General features: G+C 35.5%; 2 protein-coding genes, 1 long non-coding RNA gene and 2 pseudogenes across 3 annotated transcripts; 4 read left to right on the forward strand and 1 right to left on the reverse strand.

Annotated features, from left to right (window-relative positions):
- Positions 1–4222: 4222 nt before the first annotated feature.
- LOC125209861 (nucleolin 1-like) lies at positions 4223–5486 on the forward strand. Its single transcript, XM_048109440.1, has 6 exons — positions 4223–4575; positions 4617–4704; positions 4884–4975; positions 5050–5167; positions 5310–5399; positions 5478–5486. The coding sequence occupies exons 1-6, from the start codon at positions 4223–4225 to the stop codon at positions 5484–5486; spliced, it is 750 nt and encodes a 249-aa protein (XP_047965397.1).
- A 621-nt stretch (positions 5487–6107) lies between these two features.
- On the forward strand, positions 6108–6464 carry LOC125213801. Its single transcript, XR_007175016.1, has 2 exons — positions 6108–6164; positions 6251–6464. It is a non-coding gene; the product is annotated as an uncharacterized LOC125213801 (long non-coding RNA).
- A 159-nt stretch (positions 6465–6623) lies between these two features.
- LOC125209862 lies at positions 6624–8827 on the reverse strand (annotated as a pseudogene).
- Positions 8828–11751: 2924 nt separating this feature from the next.
- Positions 11752–14552, forward strand: LOC125213797 (probable metal-nicotianamine transporter YSL7). The gene is given in 6 exon segments (XM_048114535.1): positions 11752–12155; positions 12461–12624; positions 12713–12810; positions 12887–13021; positions 13119–14215; positions 14218–14552. Coding segments are annotated over 6 exon segments (2064 nt in total). The 5' UTR covers positions 11752–11776; the 3' UTR covers positions 14409–14552.
- A 3883-nt stretch (positions 14553–18435) lies between these two features.
- Positions 18436–23709, forward strand: LOC125209863 (annotated as a pseudogene).
- The last annotated feature ends 103 nt before the right edge of the window (positions 23710–23812 follow it).

Below are 23812 nucleotides of genomic sequence, written 5' to 3' on the forward strand. Positions count from 1 at the left end.
TTTGCTTTGGGTTGGGTTTGGCTTGGTGAGGATTGTGGGGTTTTTGTGGTAGCCTATGCCCCATGGTCTTTGCTTTTCTTGGCTTTTTTTTTTGTGTTTTGTAGTGACTCGGTTTGCTTGTACTTTTGATTTCTCTTAGTTAGCTCATCGAGTCATGGCTTGAGCATGTTTCACGATTATAAAAAATGAGCAAAACTAGGGAATATATAACAAAACATAAAATATGAATAGAAGAGATACAAAGAGGGTGTTATAAGTTAGGATTCTCATTGAATATTATAAGATCCCAATAGTTCTGAAGGCTAATCGGCGACTATTTTCACCAAAAAATAAAATAAAATCGACTCCATTTATGTATCATCACTCAATTTAGAAGTCATACGTTTACATTCATTAATAATTCAATAAAATGCAACCACAAAGAAGTGGAATTCATACAATCTCACAATATAAGAGAATTAAGAATTTTCACACGAACCTGGTGCGCTATGCTAACTAATTTACAATAATAACTAATAATTTTTAATTCGTATTAAAATTATCAACACAACGACATAATTATACCAATCCAACATATAGATTTAAATATCAAAACAAAAACATAAGTTTATCAACACAAGAATATTGATAAATTTATGTTTTTGTGTTGGTATTTTTAACATACAAAATTGATATTAGTTATTACTATAAATTAGTTAAGTATTTGATCACACACTGTAAGAACTATCCAAAAAGCCACAAACTGGGATATCTATCTATCTATAAATATATAAAAGGGGGGTTTTGGAGATATTTTCAAAACTATCATTATGAATATTATAATAAAATAAATTGAAATAAAGACTTCATCATCATAAATCATAAAGTATACCTACTATGTAGTTGGTGCAATGGAGTACGTGAAATCTTCCTATAAATTATGCGTCATGGATTCCTATCACGTATGCGCATTTTCAGTTCTTCATTGTCTAGACATATAGTATTTAGCAAATACTCGGAAACCTATTATTAACTGGATTTATCGACATTGCTCGCCCCCAGTTGTTTACATATGCTTACGAATGTTACTCAAAGTTTCCGCTCTTACATTGACACTTTTTGCGTAAGAATCCATATCTTTGTTTGAGTAAAGGACATTAAGATTTTTATCATTTTTTGTTCATTGAGATAATTCAACTAGATATTTTATTTGCTTTGATGAACGGATGGCTCGGTAAGATCACTTTGGAGATTTTATTTTCTAAAATCATCATTCATTCACTCTTGGTATCATCTTTATCCTGTGACGTGTGGGGAGAAATTTACAAAATTATCATTTAAGTTAAAAAAATTTTTTAAATTAAATACATGTAATCCAAAGGCCATTAAATGTGTGTGATTAAGTGAAGTGAACGTGAGGTTATAATATGTTACGTGTGATTAAGTGGAGTGAGTGAGAGGTTTTACTATGTCATTTAAATTTGGTTTAAAAGTTTGATTAGAGTTCCAAATAAAAATATTTTTGGTTCTTTCATCGAATGCATGTGGTGCGAATTGTTCGATATGTATTTCATGGGTCTCATCTTATGGTTTGCTCTACGTATGATCGTTTTAATACATATTGATTGTTGATTTTGTGCATAGCAAATTGATTTTGTTCCTTATTTTATTGTAGTTTTAGGTGAGACGGATGACTTTAAAGATGACTAACAGTTATTTTTCTTATAAGTTCTAGTGAAGAGTGAATTGTGAAGAATTAAAATTAATATTTTAAAAATATAGTAATATAGATTACTAAAAAATAACTTTCAAATTTATATATTAAATATATAAATTATATATTAAATTTTTATTAACATAATAATAAATATATAAATTAGAAACTTCAAATTTATCAAAAATATATTTAAATTTCTAAAACATGCTTTAAAATTTCTTGATATTTATGTTTTATTTTGCATAAATCTCAAAATATTAGTATTTGATCATGTTTATATTTGAGTTTAAGCATATATCTCAAATTTATCATAATTAAATATTTTACATTTTATAAATATAACTAATTTTCACCATTATTTATTGGATTGAACGCATGTTAATTTTATCGCTGTAACCGATTAGTCGCTAGGCTAGCCCGAAACCCGAGCTTTTAGGGTTAATGGGAATTTTTATAACCAAAAATTATAGCCGATTAGCCGCACCCTTGACCCGAACGAATAAGTTTAGCTCGAACCATGGGCATTCCGATTGACATCCCTAATCGTAACTAAGAAGAGAGAAAAGACTAAACAAGGTAGACAAAATCAACGAACTCACGAGGTAATATTAGATCTTCCTAATAAAGAGTGTGTGCAATGATTTTAATTAATTTTAAAGCCATACAGTTGGAGAAACTATTATATTTGGTCAAATTTAAAATCATTCAAAAACTTTCAAACTCGTATGTAAAAAATCACAATATGTTAATTTGTTCATAATTACTATTTCACATGAAAAAATCAAATATCTACATGTGATATATTGTTGATGCTTTCGCAAATGACATTATCTTAATGAACAAATGATTATATTTAACGTACCTACAATAATGTTCATATATAATTTCTCAAATGTTATATCGATAGTATAATTTTGCTAAAAATATCGAATTTGACCAAACTTCATAATCTTTTCGATAATTTATCTTTAAAAAAAGGTTAAATGACCGAATGAATTACAAGTCAAGTTATTTTCTTGATATGAAAGACAATAAACTAGTATTGTAATTAATATGTTAATTTCTTTGTTTGTTATATTTATTAAATGAATACTAGATTTCAAAAGTGGGATGAAGGGAGTATTAACTGTGCATAATACAGGTATGATACTAGTATATCTAATCGGTAGTCCAAGTGAGATGATCTATAGAATCTCCTTGTGAATGCCACCAACCATTGGAATTAAGGATCCCAGCCTACCCGGTCACATGAATAGGGTGATGATCTCGGCCTCAGTTATGTATAGTTTGAATGCTAAAAAGTATAATTTTTTTTTTGAATTTATATATCCCTCACAAATTTATTAATTTTAGTATGAAAAAAGAATAAGGTAAAATATTTAGGCTTCCAATTCATACATTATTTTTCCCCAAATCAATATTAATGTGGAAATTTTTGATGTATAACTATGTAGTATAATTTACCGGAACGTTACTAGATTGACCAAAATTTAATGGAAAATAGTACTAAAAAAATTTGGCCTATAATTATGCATGTATGCCCTAATGCATTAGGTATCGAAAAAGAAAAGCGAGGAAAAACACGCCGCAAAATTCTGAAAACCTACTTATATAAGGAGGCATAAACCTGCTCAAACAAAATATCTCCTCCTCATTAAACCCTCTTGCTTTTTAGGGTTTTTGAGAATTCACTTTTTCCTGCACTCAGCCGCCCCCCCTTCTCACAGTTTGTTATGGGTAAATCAAGCAAGAAGGTCACTAAGGTTTGCCTTGCACCTCTTCTAATGGTTCATTGTCTGTTGTTTTCCTTGAATTTCTTTTGATTTCGTTACAAATTACAATCTTTTTTGTAGGCTGAAGCAGCCGCTGTCGTCGCTACACCCATCAAGTCCTTGAAGAAAGGTTTGTTTTGTTTTTCGCCATCGTTCTTCTTTGTATGTTCTGATTCTCTGTATGAATTTGTTCCATTTTGGTTATGTTTGTTTCTGATAGGCAAGAGAAAGCAGAGGAGCTCATTGAGAAGAAGGTGGTGAGTGCTAAGAAGCAGAAGGTGGAGGAAAAGAAGATTGAGTCCAAAAATGACAAGAAGGTGCTTAAAAGAAGGTCGAATCTTCGTCTGAAGACGACTCTTCTTCAGAATCTGAGGAACTCCCCAAGGTTTGTCCTTTTTCTCTTTGAAATGTATTGAGATTGACTTCCATTTCTACTCTATAAGCTGCATAACTTTTTTTGTGTGTGTTGTATTTGTTGGTAAACTTATACTCTATGTAGTACTTGGTGTATTGTTAGCTCCTTCAATTTCCAATTAAGCATTTGGAGATTATTAAATTGTTTATTTGTATGCGCTATGACCAGGTTAAGCCACTCCCTGCCAAGAATGGGGTTGCACATTCAGATTCAGACTCGGACTCAGAGGAAAGCAGCGGTGTAGAGGAAGCCCCTAAAAGGCCCCTGCTGCTCCGGCAAAGAATGGAAAGGCTGCCCTAAGAAGAAAGAGGAGTCGAGTGATGATGAATCTTCGGGAAGATGAGAGCAGTTCCGATGATGAGGATGTTCCTGCAACTAAGAAGGCGGCAACCTGCAGCTGCTGCCAAGAAGAAAGATGAATCATCATCTGAAGAGGAGTCCAGTTCAGATGAGGATGATGCCCCGGCCAAGAAAGCAGCTCCAGCTAAGAAGGCAGCTGCACCTGCAGCCAAGAAGAAAGATGAATCATCATCTGAAGATGAGTCCAGTTCAGACGAGGATGTTGCACCGGCCAAGAAAGCTCCTGGACCACCCCTGCTGCAACAAAGAAAGAGGAGTCCAGTGATGAATCTGAATCAGAAGAGTCTTGGGAGGATGAAGATGAAAAACCGGCCAAGACTCCCAAGAAAACTGTAATTGCCACTCTCCATGTGTTTTCACTTCATTTTTGCAGTGTCCTTTGTATGACCATCCATCCTTACATGAATTTTATTTTTATTATGCAGGGTGGGGATGTTAAAATGACAGAAGCTGACAATACTGTGAGTGTTGCACTTGTTCAATGCAATTTGTTTATTTGTATACTAGAGCATATAGCTGTTGATTTGTTGTTAGGTGAATATGTTAGAAGGGAGTTAATACATGAAAACTGAAGTCAGCAGCATTTTGGGCTCTATGGGTGCTACTATCTTTGTTTAATCTTGATTGTTAAATTCTGCAGCCCAAGACCCCTTCCACACCCAATGTCCAATCTGGAGGCTCAAAAACCCTATTTGTTGGAAACTTGTCTTTCTCTGTTGAGCAAGCTGATATGTGAGTTCCTTGTCCTCAAGTTATTAATTAATTATGTATTCTTGTAAGTTTCTTTGATGATTTTTTTATTTCAGTGAGAACTTCTTCAAATCTGCTGGGGAAGTTGTAGATGTTCGTTTTGCTATGGGCCAAGATAATTCATTCAGGGGCTTTGGTCATGTTGAGTTTGCTACTGCTGAAGCAGCAGCGAAGGAAAAAATCTCCTTGACTAAATATTCTTGATTTCCCCTTGTATTATATTGCTGCACATGTAGAATAGCTTTCCCAGTATGTAAAATTATTTATATAAATTATTATTCCCAGAAACTAACTTATATTTATAATTTTCTTATAGGCTATGGAATTGAATGGTCAAGAGTTGCTAGGTCGTGGAGTAAGACTTGACATGGAAAAAGAAAGGGGTGCTCCCACTCGTTCAGCGGGTGTGACTGCGTTATTACTTAGTATCTCCATTCTTATGTATAGTTTGCTCCAAGATGATAACTTGTTATGTTTTTTATAGTGGCCGTGATTCACAATCCTTCCAGAGGGAGCAGCAGCTCAGGGGCAAACAGTGTTTATTCGTGGATTTAACAAATTTGACGGTGAAGACCAGGTAAATCTTGGGATGTCCATATCAATTTTCTAGATTTCTAAAGCTCACAACAAAAACTGATATCACTAATAATGAATTTGCAGATTAGGAGTGCTCTTGAAGAGCATTTTGGGTGGCTGTGGTGAAATCACTGGGGTTTTTTCCCCCCAAAGATCAAGAGGGTGGTGTTAAGGGGTCCGTTGTCTCTCTCTCATCTTCTGCAGCAGCTGCTGCTTATAATAGGAAGTTTCTGTTGATTTTATGATTTTGAATTTCTATTGCTCCTAAATATGCTTATAACTTTTCTTCAGGATTGCATGTTGATTTCACGGAAGGGGCTGCTGTCAACAAAGCTTTGGAGCTAAGTGGATCTCAACTTGGGGACAGCACCTTGTATGTTGATGAGGCCAAGCCCAAAGGGGTAATAATGCTTCTGGTGGTGGCAGAGGGGGTGGTAGAGGTTTTGGAAGAAGTGGTGGTCGGGACTCTGGTGGCAGATTTGGAGGAGGTGGGCGCCGGTGGTGGCCGTGGGGTCGGGACTCGGTGGCCGTTTTTGGGGGTGGTGGCCGTTCTGAGGACGTGGATTTGGCAACAAACCCAGCTTTGCTTCATCTGGTGTGTAACCTTTACATGAGATTATTACATTTATTACTACTGCTTCTCTAATCTTCTGACGCATCTTCATCGCGGAATTTGTGCAGGAAAGAAGACCACATTCGACGACTAGTAACGAGTCCATAAGTTCTGGGGTATTATCAAGGCCCGGCTCCACACTGGCATTTGAGTTTAGGAAAAGTTTTGTTTGTTTACTGTTTAGGGGCAGCATAATTTAGTTTTGGTTGCTAATCTGGATCAATTAATGTTTGGATCTTGTGAGTTCAATTTTGTGCTATTATTCAAGGTTATGTTTGCTCATTTTTCAATTTTTATTTTAAGCTAATGTATGGTTCTTGATTATTGCAATGTTACGTTATTTTAGTGCAAGTTCTGCGCTAAATTGAACACCAGTTTAATTCGACTCTTAATATAGATGAAGTTCTGAAAAAAATACTGCTTTGCTAGTTGCTACTCACCTTCAAAGTTTATATTAAATCTCCCATAATTTTTTTTTATTAATCGAGTATGTGTTTTTTCAATCACCTGTAATCGACTACCTACGTTATATACATATTTGAAGATTAGCCGCCTAATATGGAATCAACCCGCTTATTAGCCGCAGCCCCCAAAAACTTCATGCAAATAGGCGGACTTACTCCGGCCAAGGCCAATATTGCCGCCGGAATTCCCCATAGTGAGTCACCGCAGATGAGCCCTGATGCCACGGCCGGCACAGCTCGGATGCCTGCTGCTTGTTATTCATCTGCCACACAAAGAGAATCAAGCTCCCAACGCACATGTCAATGGCAAAGTAGCCCCCAAGATAGAAAGGAATGGCCATGCACATAGGGCTGGGGATAATCCTATAGATCCTATACTTGCTCTCCCACTTCCTCAGCACCACGATCAGCACGTTGATCAGCACCGCTGCCACGAAGCACCCGATCGCCAGTATCAAGCAGTTCTCTGGGAGCGACGAGAAGCCCTCCACCCCCAAGAGTGCAATGCCTCGGTACATCAAGGCGTAGGGCTGGAACGTGCCCTCCGGGTCCCCTACGTTGTACGCCTTGTAGAAGAACCAGAACACCAGTGGAGAGAGAACACACCCCATGGCAGTGCCAAGGACTTGGCTGACGAACATGGATCGAGGGGAGGATAGTGTGAGGTACCCTGTCTTGAAATCCTGCATCAGGTCAGAGGCAGTTGAGACGATGCTCATCATCACCCGCATGAGGCTAGCCCTGCAAGAACTCCCCCTTGCTGGAGCCCCACCCATGAGCTGAACACGAGGATTGCAAGCTTCCCGTAGTGGGCAGGGACCAATCCGTGAGGCCACAGCCGTAGGCATTGCAGAAGGCGAGGACCGGAGCTATGATGTAAGCTACTAGGATTTGGTACCACTTGAGCTGAGGGAAGATGTACGGCACCACAATTATTGAGATGAGAGCTAGCAAAATGTATCCGCCTATGGCTACTCTATTGGGGATTTGGTCCTTTAAGAAGTACTCGGTTCGCCTACTCTCGTTGTAGTCCTCTGCCGAGTCCCCTTCTTCTCTCTCATCCTCTGACTCGCCCCTATTCACTAGCTTCTGCATGAAGCTACTCAGTGTGAGTACAGCCATGTACACCACTTGGAAAAGGCCGTCACCAAGAATCATTGCAATAGCAAGAAACACTCTGTATCCTTGGATGCCATGAAGGCTGTTTCCCGGTATGTCCGCACTGTACCAATTGCCTTTCTTCGACTCGATCACCGGCCACATAATGCCCCAAGATATTATGGCTCCGATCAACAGTGATATGTTAACCATGTAAGGGCATATCATCCCCACACCCACGTATGTAGAAGAGAAGTCAAAATAAAATCTGCATTGCCACTAAATTAGATTACATATTTTGTTGTTCAACATATATACTACAATGGGTTGATGAAGGAACCTGCGGTTGTAGGCTTGGAGACCGAATGTGGGGGAAGCTGCTAAAGCCAGCCGTCAGCAGCTGCGAAGAACCACTGGAAGAAAGCCCACAAAAGCTCCCAACAAAGGCTTTGAAAAGAACCCACACTTGTTTCCTGCATTAGCTTCATCCATCAAATTAAACAACAATCCAATCTACATAAACACTAGTGTGTTGAAGGCACAGAACACACTTAGCTAGCTTGGCTCCTTTGGGAGTGTGGAAGCTGTTGATAAGGTAGGCTGTGGCAGTCCCACTTGGATATGTCAATTTGTATTTCAAAATCATCACCTAATTAATTAATTTCAGTTAGCAAGAATTTGTGTAAGAATTGATGTAGTAAGAGAGCAGACCCTTCTTAGCGGCATGATTGAGAATAGGCCGACGAAGCTGACAGCAAAAACGAAAGCAGTCATCCATCCAAGGCGGAGTTGTTTGACATTGTTTGGAGTTTTTCCCTGTTTCAGCTTGAGATGCTGTGATTGGACTCATCGCCAGCAAATAACTTGCAGTTCCACCTGCGAAATGCAGATCATTTCCCCAATTCGGCAAAACCCTAGATCAATTTAACTGATGAAGTTGATATTCTGCATACAGATAGAGATGCACTTGCACTTACTGCTAAAAGCAATGCCGGAAGAGGCGACGACGCAGGTTTGAATCACAGTATTCTCCTGCCTGGTGAAGGGCTGCTTGAGAAGGCCGCACTTATATTGCATGAGCATGAGTAAGGGGATCTCCACTCAACCCCCGAAATTGCAGCCATAGTTGACACTCTGCTCTTTTTCTTTTCTCATTTTTTTCCTTTTTGCTGTGTTTTAGTTCGAGCCATAATTAAATTGAGCTTTAGGGTGTATACTGTTAATTAATTATGTAGTGCTTTTTTTTTGTCACCAACTATTCATCATATATTCAGTAGTATATAAATTTGATAGTGTTTTGTTTGGATAGAATTGACGTATGAGTTATTATAAATAATTCTCCTAATATAAAAAGAGCAACACTAATACTCCCTTCGTTCAACACCTGCATTGTTTGTTTAGTGAGTTAATGAGAGAGTAAAGGTAAGAAGAAAAGTAGAAAGGATATTGTTTATTTTTAAAAAGCTTTATTTTTAATGGATAGACAAAAAAGAAACATTTTATTTCTATCGAGAGAAGTATTAGCCTATCATTGCAAGGAAAAAGTCCTAGATGGATAGTGGTAATAAACTACATAGACTATGGATTTCGAGATAATTCATTCATTGAATTTATCTACTAATTTATAAGGTTTCGAAATACTATAACTGTTGTAATTAAACCCTCCTAATTTTACAACCTTTGCTCTTTCAAGGTTAACTCCTGAAGTCCGTGTATATTTGTAGATTTCCAAATAGATAAAGATAAATGTACATGTATATAATCCCCTTATATTTTAAATTAAATTGGATTGGATTAAATTTATATAAATTATTATTATTATTATTATCAAGTACGGAGTATGTTATTTTGTAGATTTTGAAGTTGATTTTGAAGTATGTTATTTTATAGTAATAAAAGATTAATCTTTTCTTAGATTTACCAATTTAATTTCAATATTATTTCTTTACTTAATTATTACAGAAGGGTCAATATATAATATGAAGAATTGATTTATTTTTAATAAATTAATGTTTATTAATTGTTTTTAATGTAAAACACCAAAAATGACAAGTTTTGTACATGTACAAATTTTATGTATATGCTAATGTGAATCAATTCAAAATTTTTGGTGCGATTACAATTAAGATTTCGTTTAAGTGCACATCATGCATTAGTTTCTTTTATTTAAGAAAAAGTTAAATTTGTTTTCTAATATTGATTTAACTGATTTTTTTATATAAACATGGACACTGCCAGCTATTCCAAATGCGTGTGATTTTGATTAACTTCTTTAATGTGAAAGTTACCAAATGAATTTCACTATATTAACTTATTAAGGTACTCACGTCTTATTTGCATTCTCATTTTCAATGTCACCAGTTCTATATTTGCCAGTGAAGTTTGTTATTGAATAAGATATTTGCCTTAACAATATTTTGATAACTAATTAAGCTTGTTTTCATTCGAATATAGTTAAATTCCAAATGAATTAGTAATTGCTTTGACGTGCGATTTTCATATCTTGTCGTCCTTGCTAAAGTAATTCAATAGACCAGCTTATTTAGCTGTTAATTTAATCAAATTTAGATTACTGAGTAGTGTTTATGTTCATGTAGGTTTGAGATAATATTAGAAAAGTTATGTGATTGTAGAACTTATAAATTGGGCTATTAACGAGTTATTTGATTCGTGAGAGTTTGTGTATGGATAGGATATGATTAAAATAGGTGTTGACTTCCATTCATGTAATTGATGTCTTAGAATTTAGGGTTACATGAAATTATGTTGACTCTCCAAAATTGAATTACTCATAAGTCATAACTCGTCTCAAACTAATCAACTGCGTATGACTAAATTTAAATGCTACAAACATTAATCAACGATATTTTTGTAAGATAAGTTTGCATAAATTGCATATACTACATAATTTCTCTAAATTTAAATTAAATCTAACCGATTATATATATTTAAATCCATTTTACCATAAATCTTATTTTTTACTCAATCACCACTATTAGATTTCAACAAACATAATTGCATACAAATCCCCACTATCGCTAATGAAAGTACTATTCCATCATCATCATTGTTAGTACTTACTCAAGCATAATGAAATTACCGTGGAATCTGGATTAATATGTAAAATTATTTTTATTTGCTTCGGCTATTTGATTCGCCACTATTGTAATAATGAGAATTATTTTTATTTATGAACACTGTATTTCCTGCATACTAGGAATATAAAAAAATCCGTTTCCCTTTATTAGAGTCTTCTGAGTTATGACAAGTAAATTAACCATTAATGACGATAAATAACTCTCCTTAAATTCAGCAAGAGATCAGCCTTGAAAAATAATCGAGCATATCCTATTCAATAATTATTACGTGAAGGATAATCGGGTAAAATAAAAAGTCAACAAATTTGTATAAATCCCTCATATATCGGATTATGGAAATGACAAAATTACCCCAATTATTTATTGGTTTGCAATTTTGGTAAATAATTAGGCAGTAAGTCAACTGAATAGATCACGTTGAATTAATATCTGCCAGAAATAAAATGGCTGGACAAAAATTTCAAAACAGTGTCTAACGGTTTTCTTATTAATAAAGATTCTAATGATATGTGCTGGCAATTAAATACTTATTTGGGATGTGAAACGGTAACAATATAAGTACTCTACTAGTAATTTCATTGTATACATTAATACATAATTCTTAAAATAATTTAGAAAAATAAATTAATATATACTTAATAAATTTTATAAGTGGTTTGAGGCACATATAGAATGCGGTGATAATGTTAGCGTATAAAATCGGTTATTTAATGATGAAATTAATATAACAAGTAAATAATTATATTGAAATTTAGTAGGATTAGGATATATAAAATCTGAAATCCCCATGCATCGGGATTCATTATCCACTCTAATCCCGATTTCAGAATCTCAGATTTGTGCACCAACTCTCTCTCTATAAATACAGATACACGCCACATATTCGGGAAATTTTCTCCAACAAAAAGGAAGAAATCCTGTAGAAGAGGTGTGCATGATGAGTGAAAAGGCAGAGAACATGGTGAGAGAAGAGGGAGAGGGCTTTGAGGAGGACGGCGAGACTGAGGAGGCGGCGTTGGAGAGGGCTTTCGACGAAATAGAGGTGCCGCCGTGGCAGAAGCAGATCACGATTAGGGCGATGGTTACCAGTTTGATTTTGAGCGCCGTCTTCAATGTCATAGTCTGCAAGCTGAATCTGTCCACCGGTGTGATTCCGTCGCTCAACGTGGCGGCGGGGCTTCTAGGTTTCGCCGCCGTCAAGGCGTGGACGGTTATGATCCAAAAGTGTGGCCTCCTCAAGCAGCCTTTCACCAGGCAGGAGAATACTGTTATACAGACTTGCGTTGTCGCCTCTTCCGGCATTGCTTTTAGCAGTACGCCTCTCTCTCTCTCTCCATACGTACATATGCAGTTTTTTTATTTTGAATTAAATTCTACTGTATTTAATTATTTGCAGAATTGCTTTGCTAATGTTTGTTCTTAATTCTGAACTCATTTGTTTAAGCACGTTTCTTAATGCTAATTCTATATTGTGGTAGAATCGTACTTAATTTCATCGTGGTTGATGCAATGATTCTAGGGTTCCAACCTGCTCAAATTTAAATTTCATCTCGGTGTCAATGTTTAATTGATTGTTGTGATAAATTGTTTATATGATGTTTTTGTAATCAATTATCAGGTGGGACAGCAAGTTATCTACTGGGTATGAGTCCATTAACAGCATCGCAAGCTGATTCAGGGAATACTCCGATCAACGTGAAGACACTCTCTCTTGGATGGATTACTGGGTTCCTTTTTCTTGTCAGCTTCGTAGGCCTTTTCTCGATTGTGCCCCTAAGAAGGGTATATACCTTTTCCTTTATCCTCATCGATCATCGTCCAAATTTCCATATTTTAACTGCTAGTTTACAAATTGAAATTTTGGTTTCAGCTGATGATCTTGAAGTATAAATTGACATATCCAAGTGGGACTGCCACAGCCTACCTTATCAACAGTTTCCACACTCCCAAAGGAGCAAAGCTAGCTAAGTATGAAAATTCTCTTCTCATTCCCATTCTTGGTGCGATTTTCAATTGTATGGCTATTGATTTGATGTGAATGCAGGAAGCAAGTGTGGGTGCTTTTCAAATCTTTTGTTGGTAGCTTTACATGGGCTTTCTTCCAGTGGTTCTTCACTGCTGCTGATAACTGTGGTTTTAGTAGCTTCCCCACTTTCGGCCTTAAAGCCTTTAGCCAAAGGTGTGATATCATCTCCACCCTGATTGAATCTCACTCATATAAACAACTGCTTGTTAGTTAATTAATTACTTGTTCATCAATTTCTTTACAAATGCAGGTTCTACTTTGATTTTTCGGCTACATATGTGGGAGTTGGAATGATATGCCCTTACATGGTTAATGTTTCATTATTGATTGGAGCAATCATCTCTTGGGGCCTTATGTGGCCGGCGATTGAGTCCAAGAAAGGCATCTGGTTCCGCGCAGACTTGCCTGGGAGCAGCCTTCATGGAATCCAAGGATACAGAGTGTTTCTTGCCATTGCAACCATACTTGGCGACGGCCTATTCCAAGTGGTATACATGGTTACACTCACAGTCAAGAGCTTCGTACAACAGAGCTTGCACAAGAATGACAACATTAATCTTGATGAGGGAGATGTAGTGGAAGACTACAACGAGAAAAAGAGAACCGCATACTTCTTGAAGGATCAAATTCCCAACACAACAGCCATAGGTGGATACATTGTTCTGGCTCTCATCTCAACATTTGTAGTGCCGCAGATCTTCCATCAGATCAAGTGGTACCAAATTCTAGTAGCCTACATAATAGCTCCGGTTCTCGCCTTCTGCAATGCCTATGGCTGTGGCCTCTCTGATTGGTCCCTGGCCTCCAACTATGGCAAGATAGCCATCCTGGTGTTTAGCTCATGGGTGGGGCTAGAGCATGGCGGGGTTCTTGCAGGGCTTGCCTCATGTGGTGTGATGATGAGCATTGTGTCGACAGCCTCTGATCTGATGCAGGATTTCAAGACAGGGTACCTCACCCTACCCCTCCCTCGCTCAATGTTCGTCAGCCAAGTCATTGGCACTGCAATGGGGTGTGTCCTATCTCCTCTGGTGTTCTGGTTCTTCTATAAGGCCTACAGCGTAGGTGACCCCAACGGTGCGTACCCAGCCCCCTACGCCTTGTTGTACCGTGGCATTGCACTCTTGGGAGTGGAGGGCTTCTGGGCACTTCCCCACAACTGCTTGATGCTTGCAATCGTGTGCTTCCTGGTGTCTGTGGCCATCAATGTGCTCACTGTGGTGTTGAAAAGGTATGAGACCAAGTACAGGATCTACAGGTTTATCCCTAGCCCCATGTGCATGGCTATTCCATTCTATCTTGGGGGCTACTTCGCCATTGACATGTGCATTGGGAGTGTCCTTTTGTTCGGTGGCAATTGAAGAACAAGAAGCAGGCGGATGAGCTGTCGCCTGCTGTCGCATCGGGGCTCATCTGTGGTGACTCTCTGTGGGGAGTTCCAGCGGCGATATTGGCTCTGGCCGGAGTGAGTCCTCCAATCTGCATGAAGTTTTTGTCTGCCTCGGCGAACAAGCGTGTTGATGCTATGCTTGGCGCCTAATTTCGTGGTTGAGACCATGTTTCTTAATATTTACTTGAAAAGATTTAGTTTTTATTTTCATTTTCATTTTCATTTTCATTTTCATTGGTATGATTGTTAGTTACTATTGCTAAATTTGAGGGCTGATGATAGTTGGCTCGCTTTCATTTTTATTATTTCATTATTGTAAAATCTGCAAGATATTATTCTATTACAAAATTAGTCAATCGTTTTCTTTACTCTCGTTGCAAATTCAATTAGATATTCAATTGAAAAGAATTATGTAACGTATTAGAAAATATAATGATATAAAAATTGTAGAGTAGGTGCGTGCCTCTCTAATTAAAAATAAGTAATACACAAATTGCATCGATCTTTCACTTTCGCAACACAAAATATAATCGATAAAATCCCTGGCCCAAGAAATATTAATCATCTTCCCGGACTGAGTGAGTATATTTTTGAGTACTAATGACAAAAATAACCCTAGACTCAAACATGTAATTTTTTTGTTATGGAGGATATTTTTGTAAATTTTCATTAAATAGCATCAAACATGTGATTATTTTTTTCTTCTCTTCTTTCTTTTTTCTTCATTTTCTTCTTTCTTTTTAGTATTTTATCTTCCTTTTGTTTTTTTTTTTTACCTTAGTTTATGTTTCTTCTTTCTTTTTAGTGTTATATACATACATCTAATTGCATTCATAATATAAATAAAAAATAAAAATACCTAATTAAGTTAATTATTTAAAGTAATTAAATCAGTTGAATATTTTTTATTAAATTATTTTATACTCATTTTATAGTTGAAACACCGACTAAAAATATTCAACTTTTTATATCACTATGAATACAATTCACATTATTAAATTTTTATTAAGGCTATATTGATTAATTACTAATTTAATATAAAATAATAATAACTATTATTACATAATATTATGTGATTCATAATTTATATAATTATACTACAATTATTAATTATTATCAATTTTTAGTATTATAATAATAATAATCTATATTGATTAGTTACTAATTTAATGTAAAATAATATTTACAATTATTACATAATATTATATGGTTCATAATTTATATAATTATACTATAATATTTTATTAATTACTATCAATTTTTAGTATTATAACAATAATAATTAAAAATGATGGATAATTATATTTAAGTATATTTAAATGATATTAAAAATAAATTAATTATTAGTTTATAACATCAAAATAGTAATATTAATATTGATTAATAATAATAGTATAAAGAATTAGGAGAATGAGAGAAGATATTATAATAGTATCACTTTTGTACAAATTTATGCTCCCAAAATACCCTCTATGACATAAACTGAAATATATTTGTTTAAAGGGCATTTTGGAGGTATAAAATCGTATCAGATCAAAATGTCGATTTATAGGTACCAAGAACGCATATAAAATAAATATCGAGTACAATTTACAGCGAAAATAAAGATGCAAGACATTATTTACGTAGTCCTTTAAAAATACTAGGAGTACTAAACTAATTTTTGTGTACTTAACAAACTATCAAAAAGATAATACTCACTCCATTCCATAGTAACATAGTTATTTTGTTATTTTGGTAATAGTAATAGAATTCTTTCTCTTTCTTTTAAAAGTCAACACATTTTTCCACACATATTTTACTTTTTCTTACTTTTTTTCTCTTCATCTCTCTACCTTTTTCATTTTCCACTTTATTCTTTCTTTACTTAACTCACCTAACACAATTTTTCTTAATTTCGCATCGAAATTTTTTGTCTCCATTACTATGAAACGAAGGAGTATGACACAGAGTTTTCGGTGAAGACTCGTATCGCTTGATTCTTTTGACGCAATCCTAAAAAAGATTAATTTTTTTAGAATTAAAATTTATAGTGAATGAAATGGTGAGATATTTTTAATCCAATTATAGATTTATATAAATTGTTTATAGAGTAGTAGTACTAGTAATTTTAGGATTTGCTAATCTTACTAATCTAAAGTCGACTAATGAAAGTAATCTAATATCTTTTTTGGAGGGAAAATGGAAGATGACTGTAATAGACTGATAAATAAAAAATTGTTCCGAAAACATTTTCTGCAGTTTGAGATGACCTTTCCATATTCCCAATTGGCGTATGCGAGAAGTTTTGTAGTATCTATCCCTATATAGTCATTCTAAGAGGTTGAGTTGAAGAAAAAAGATAAATTGTTAGACAAAATAATTGTCCAATACAATTAGAGGCAATGAATTTCCAAACAAGATTTACATCTCTATAAGCACCATTTACAAGTTACAAGAAGAGTATTACAACAACAAAAAATTAAATCTTGAAGAAAGTTGAGTCAAAGGCCAAACGCCGGTGGAAGGATTGTCGGCGAGGCAGGGAGGTCGAGAGAGGAGGCAGGTGGTGCGGGCGCCGATTCAAGGCCGGCGAGGCAGGGCGGTCGAGAGAGGAGGCAGGCGTAATCGAGAGTAGGGAAGGGGAGAGTATTGCGCTGGGCCGCGGCGTGGTTCCTTGAGGGAGGAAGAAAAAGATCCACCTCGATCTGACGACAATTTTTTAGAAAATTTTGAAGCCTAAGATTACGTTTGGGCAATTGTGATAAATTTACAGAAAGAATAATGGGGAAGGAAGGGATAAAGGAGGCGTGTGAAATGAAATGTTAATGTGTGCATTTGTAATTTTATTTTCATTAATTGTGCGTTTATTATTGCATATTAATGGGGTGGGTGGATTGGTTCATGCTTCAAGATTGTTTATATTTTAGTTTCATTGGTTATTATTTTTATTGGTAATTAAATTTTTTATTGGAGTGAAAATAGCAAAATATCTAATTTAAGAGTATTTTTTGATGGAATAAAATAAAACCATCATTAATAAAAAAATGAAGATGTTTATTGATTTTAAGCGTAAACGGGTACTACTAAATACTACTCCTCCGCCTCGTATGAGCAATTATTAGTGACTACGATATTAATAATGTAGTGTAGTAATTAATGAAATGAAAGTGAGTCATGTAATAATTAAATGAGATCGTAAGTAGACTGAGTTGTAATAAGTGAAGTTGAGCTGAATTGATTCCATTTTGACTTTTTGTTTTTTATTTTTGTTTTGATTTATTTTAATTTCGATAAGGCATTTGTGTGTAATTTTAGTGAATAATGGATAAAATTTTATGTCCAAATAGAAAAGTTAAATTGACTATAAAGCTTGGTATTTAACTTTTACTAAAACTGATTATAATGTGAGGAGAGATCTCATGGTCTAATAGAAGAAACTTATTCGATTGTCCCTTGCCACTTCAATTTAATTTTGAAAAGACCAAGATTGACCATAAAACTATCACGTGGGTGTGACTATATAGAATTAGAGGTTGTAATAGCAGAGATTATAGAACAGATTTTTTAATTGATAACATAGTCATTACTTTTTGAATAGTAGTAGTGTGTTTTAGTGCAAAAAGTTAGTTTTATAAAATATTACTACAATAAGTTATAAACATTGAAATTAATAACCATATGAGATAATTGCATATTGATAGTTACTCTATTTTATTATTATCATGTTGTTTTATCATAACCGGTTTTATGTTATTGAACATTAAGAGTGATTAATTATTTTATGTTAATATTATGAATTTATAATTTTTAAAAAATGTGATTACTCTGTAGTAGGATCCAAACATGTTGTATCCAAACTTATAAATTTTGTATAACTTCTAATATAAAGAATAGTGTGAATTGTCACATTATTATTTTTACTCTATTTAGATTATAAATTAAAATTTTATATGTATTTCATTCATTAGAGAGTAATAAATTTTTTATTTAGAGTGAGACAAGATAAATATATATATATATTTTTTTGAATCATCACATTGCTTTGAATTCATATTTTCTATATATTTATTATATTTTGTATCAATTATTTGAAACTCTTATGTCATGTGAGCACAGGTGTAAATACTAGTCAATCTAATTAAAGACTGTCGAATATCGCGTATCTATCTATAAACACGATTAAAAAATCGCGCCTTGCGTTTGCTCAATCCCTAAATTCAACTGCTCTATTTCCCAGCAAAATCAAACTGAAATCTGACAATTTTTGAGCTTTCTGATTTTAGATGTGCGTATGTATGACTGATCTCAGTCGCTGTGGTTTGCTGCTGCTGGCGGCGGCGGCGATCTCTCTTTTCTCCTCTCACACTGTTTACTGCGACGGCAGCGGAGACGCGGATGTGCAATGGCAGATCCTCACTAAATTAAACTACTCCTCGCAGATTCGTCTCCATCCTCGCCTCATTCTCCTCGTCACTGTACCATGTAATTGATACCCATAATCTATCTAATTAATCGATTCACACGTATGGTAGAATTTGGTGTTGTTACCTGTGTACCGAGCTATAACTAAACACTGGACATATAGGTTTGCGATAGGAAAACATGTTCTTTTTTTTGTTTCTCCTTCAACAAACATGTTCTTTATTTGTTCTATTAGAGACAAAGAGTAACATATATCTGCTTGTTTATAGTTTGAGAAGTTGTGTTCAGCTCAAGCACTCACTGAGAATCGATATAAGAATGATTTAGCTCTAATGCTGTGCTATTTACTTATGGATCCGTGAATACTCTGATGGTTCCACAAGTAACTATATTTCACATGTTCCATTTCTATTCCCCTTGTGTTGATGTTCTGCAATCTTTGTGAAGGGTCTGGTGAGTCACGGTCCCTTATGAAGGGATTGGCCAAGCGGTTGCCAATGATGAAATGGGGCTTGGTACCTTAAAGCTTATGGTCCTATACAAGAATGTGGAGAGGACTCTAGCCGATGCACTTGGTGCCACTGATGGAATAACAGTGTTTTACTACCATAATTCCCTGTCATATAGATATCGGGGAAGACTTCGAGTCCAGAGCATATTGCTTTCTGTGCATTATGTGGTGCAGCTTTCTCCCCACGAGAAACCTCTTAAAACTTTAACCACTGCAGAAGAGCTAAGTATATTCCTTCATTCAACTGACAAGGCTGTAATTCTCTTTGACCTTTGTGGTTGGACTCCAAGATTGCTTGCCATGAACGAGTCTACAATTGGAAATGATCCAGGTATGTTATGTTTCTACCTTCTGAATTGACCTCTGTTGTTTTGATCACATGAGTAATAAAATGAAACCAACTAACAAACTCAATAATTTCAATTCTTTTCTTATATGATTCTGACAGAGGAAGGACTGATAAATCACCCAGGAAAAGGTTTTGTTGGAGCAGACTCTGAAATGGAGAACAATGGAACTCTCGTGGTAGAAGAGAAGGATAACAGGAAGGTGGATGGTAGTTTCTTAATTCTCAACTTTATGACACTCACTAGAGGAGCATAACAAACTTTTTGGTAGGTAAAGAAACACTTTTATTCTATGTGTGGAATAGGATGTGGAGAACGGTATGCCAAGCTGTGGAAGTGATGTTGGATTTAGTGGAACATCTTGGCTGAATCAGTTTAGCACTGTAAATAATAGTCTTTCGAAAGAGGTAAAAAATGTTACAGTTAGTGCTGGGGAATCCTGTTCTTTATTTGAGTTGCAGCAATACAAAGTGTCTTTTCAGAAGTTCATTGAAGTTGCTAGAGAATTCTTCTTACCTCCTGAGAAGTATAGATATGCTGTGATTCATGAAGATCACTTCTTCCGTTGCTAAATATTGAAGAGCCAATTCATGGGTTCGTTTTTGTTCAATTTGCCGGATGTCCGAGTTGTTCTCAGGTTCTCAAAAAGTTGATGATCTTAAAGCTATACTGCAATCCCAGCCCTCGCCTGTTTCAGAGGTAAATTGTATTTTGATACCTCTAACTTCTTGGATTCTCAATATCAATGATTTCAATACATCTTTAGATATCAAAATTACCAACTTGTTAGAATGTAATGCCAAAACAATCATAGGGATGACCTATGCATTCACATCTCTTTCCTTTATACCAATCGCCTTTACTGGGTTGTTAATTAAAGTTAACACAAGTCACTGACATATTACCCCCTCCGTCCCTTGTTATTTTGAGGCTTTCTTTTCAGCACAAGGTTTAGGAAATTGTGTTTAGGGGGTTAAAGGAGATAAAATAACGAAAGAAGAAAGAATAAAGTAGGAGAGAAAAGAGATTGTAAAGTAGGGGGAGGATAAAGAAAAAGATTCGATGTTTTGTTTTTAATCATAAAGAAAAATGACTCAAGTAATTTGGGGAAAACCCCAAAAAATAGAATACCCCTAACTTGAACCGGGGGAAATTTTTGGATACGAATTGGAGGAGGGAAATAGGGAAGTAGTTGGGCCAACTGATGTGGACTTATTTGTATCAGTATTATTTTAAATTGTGACTTTTTTTGTGTTATGCACTTTGTGCTTAACTCAAAAAACCATGGTATGTTACTATAATGAATGGGGAAGAAACTGTTTTTTTCATCATAATTGGCTAGAATCATGCATTATAAAAAAAACCGTCAAACTTTATCACAATATGTTCACATCTACTTCTGTACTTACTCACTGCCTTATGCAGGTTGGAGATGATCCTCATGGAATTGATGCAGCTTTCCCCAAAAAAAGGCCTTCAATGCTTTTTTTTCATTGATAGGTCATCAAACCTGGGTAGAAATAAGAAGGAGAGCCAGGAAGCTCTGAATGCTGTTAGAGAGTTGGCAGAACACACTCATGGACAAGACATTAAGAGGCCCCAAAAATTAGATACCTACAAGCATCCAAAATCCCGCATTTTGCACTATCAGAAAAAAAAATTCTTTAGGGTAAGATGTCTATCACGATCATGAATGAGGGCTAACAAGTTACTCTTGGGAAAAATTTTGGGCTCCCAATTTTAAAAGGGCTTATGTCTGTGCAGGAGATCTTAACATATGCACTCAAGAAAAAAGGGAGAGAGGAAACTAAGTTCTCTTGCAAAGGATGTAGGGGGTTTTAACTTTTTGGGCCAAAGATTTTGGGGATTGAAGCCAGAATCTCAGCCATCGCACAATGAGGACCAGTCTAATTTTAGTTTCAGGGAGAAACACACGTGGAAGATGGGCAAGAAGGTGTTGGTATACATAAGCAAATACCAGCTGATGGCCCCGATAAAAGGGCCCAATGTGGTATCCAGTCCTGATGTTGAATATACAGTGTCAGAAAAACAAAGAAGATGATAGTTAAGCCCTTTTCATCTGTAGAACCAAACCAAGGTGATGCTTAAAAGAGTCTGATAAGAGGCCTAATGTGATATTCAGTCCTTTGATGTTGAATATATAGTGTCAGAACAAAGAAGACTTTTGTTCCCTTTTCATCTTTTTAGAACCTGAGCAAGGTGGGGTGCTGATTTACTCTGATAGGGAAACCTAATGAGGTATTCAGTCATTCTGATGGAACATATAGTGTCAGAAGGCAAAGAAGATGAAATAGTAATATCTTGTCATCTGTAGAACCCCGATCAAGGCGGTGATAGTTTAAGTATCAAGGGTGGTAGGGCCCAAAGGCTGGAATGTTAGACAGGCCACTCTGTAATGGAGGACAATGAACAGAACACCAAATTTAATATTTCATTTTTTTTTTGGACGGCCAATACAGATTGCTTGAAACTCTAACTGGAGGATTAAAGGTTCCATCAGTTGTCATAGTTGCCCCAAATTTCCAGAACCACTATCTCTTGGGATGACCAATTTTTTTGGAGCTATTCTGTTCTATCTTTATTTTTTAAATGATTTCCAAGAAAGCTTCATCCATATCGACAATCATCTGATATAGTTCCCAGCCCGAAAAGGTGTCAAAAACCGCCTTTTTTAATCAGGATTTTTTGAAACAGATTCCATTCCCCTTATTAAAACCCATACTTTTCTGAATTGGTTCTCGGGAAAATTTTGATCCCAGGAATTCTGCCAGTCCTTTGGGGTGGGAAAGTATTAGTTCTTTTTAGCAATAATTGGTGTGGGTTTTGTCAGAGGATGGAATTTGTTGTTCGGGAAGTGTACAAATCTGTTAAAAATTATGCTTTTATGAAGACAAATAGATCAAGGAAGGTTAAATCGGGATTGGAGGCAGGTGAGAAGTTCATATTTGTGCCTGTGATCTGATATTCCTCAATTGTCCATGAAGATTTGTTTAAATTTTTCTTTCTCTTTGTTTAAAATCAATTTTTATATGTTTTTTTTTTTTGCCTGGTGATGTTTCCTTTGTCAAAAAATCTTAGTAGTTCTTAACGGTCTGTGAGGATGACATCAAGTCACTGTGCCTCTTACCCTTTTGTGTTGCAAAAGGGTTTGGGTGAATTTAGATTATTCTTTTGCCCTTATTTCGGAATGGTAACGATCCACCACCCCCTTTTTCTTACATGCCTTGGAAAATCTTTTATTCTTTTAAATTTTTGAATTTTAAAGGGAAAAAATAATACACTGTTTTGGGTGCGTATTTGGGATGTGAAACCTATGGGGTTGTTGCTCAGCTCAATGATGTGCTTAGTTTCATTTCCTTTTTGGATTTGCTGTCCCTTTTTTATAATGTTTTTAAGGGCATATAAATTTCGCCTTGACTAAAGTTGTTTGCACATAATCTACTCGGGAAATGGTGGGGCTTGATTCTTCTATATGTTCTGATTCTGATCAATGGCTTAGAATTGTTGCAGAACACACTCAAGATGTGGTTTTAAAGCCTTTCCCCTTATTTATATGATGGATTGCAAGCGGGAAAGATTGTGGCTTCATCATTAGGGCCAATACTGCAGGTGCGAGTTAACAGGATTACAGGGTTTTGTGTTGGGTGTCTATCCAGTACATCTTGCTGCCTTTTTTTGTATTTGGGAATATGGGGGCCCCATGATCCCATCCTTATCAAAACTAAAAAATTTCTCAGCAACTGTAGATTAACATGCAGTACTAAAACCCTTTTAAAGCTAGAAATTGTTGAATCAATGTTCATGGTGCACAGTTTATGTATGGGAGGTAGAAGGATACTTTGTCTTTTCTCCGGGAAAATATAATGAATATTTGTCAATGATAAAAGTTTTAGGTTTCTAAAGAAATCAGGACAGCCCTTTTTCTCTAAAAATTAAGAGTTAAATGTTAAAAGCCTTATTACCCTTTTTAACTCTGGTTTTGCAATTTTTCTAAAACATATTTAATTGTTTCTGCCCGTGCACCTGGGTATTTTAAATTTTTCAGAGGGAAGTTTATCCACTATTACTGTTATTCCCCGGGGGGAAGAATGAGACTGTATCTTTTGAAGGAGATAGTATAGTATCTGATATAATCAAGTTTCTGGGGTTTCTCATGGCAGCCATGTAATGGACCTTTTCACAATCAAGGTAATTTGTAATGGTACTTTCTCATGTTCCTTTACATGGACCAATATCAGCTTATTTTTCTACTCCACTTGTATCCTCAAAAT

Source organism: Salvia hispanica, chromosome 3 (assembly GCF_023119035.1).
Source record: "Salvia hispanica cultivar TCC Black 2014 chromosome 3, UniMelb_Shisp_WGS_1.0, whole genome shotgun sequence".
NCBI lineage: Eukaryota > Viridiplantae > Streptophyta > Magnoliopsida > Lamiales > Lamiaceae > Salvia > Salvia hispanica.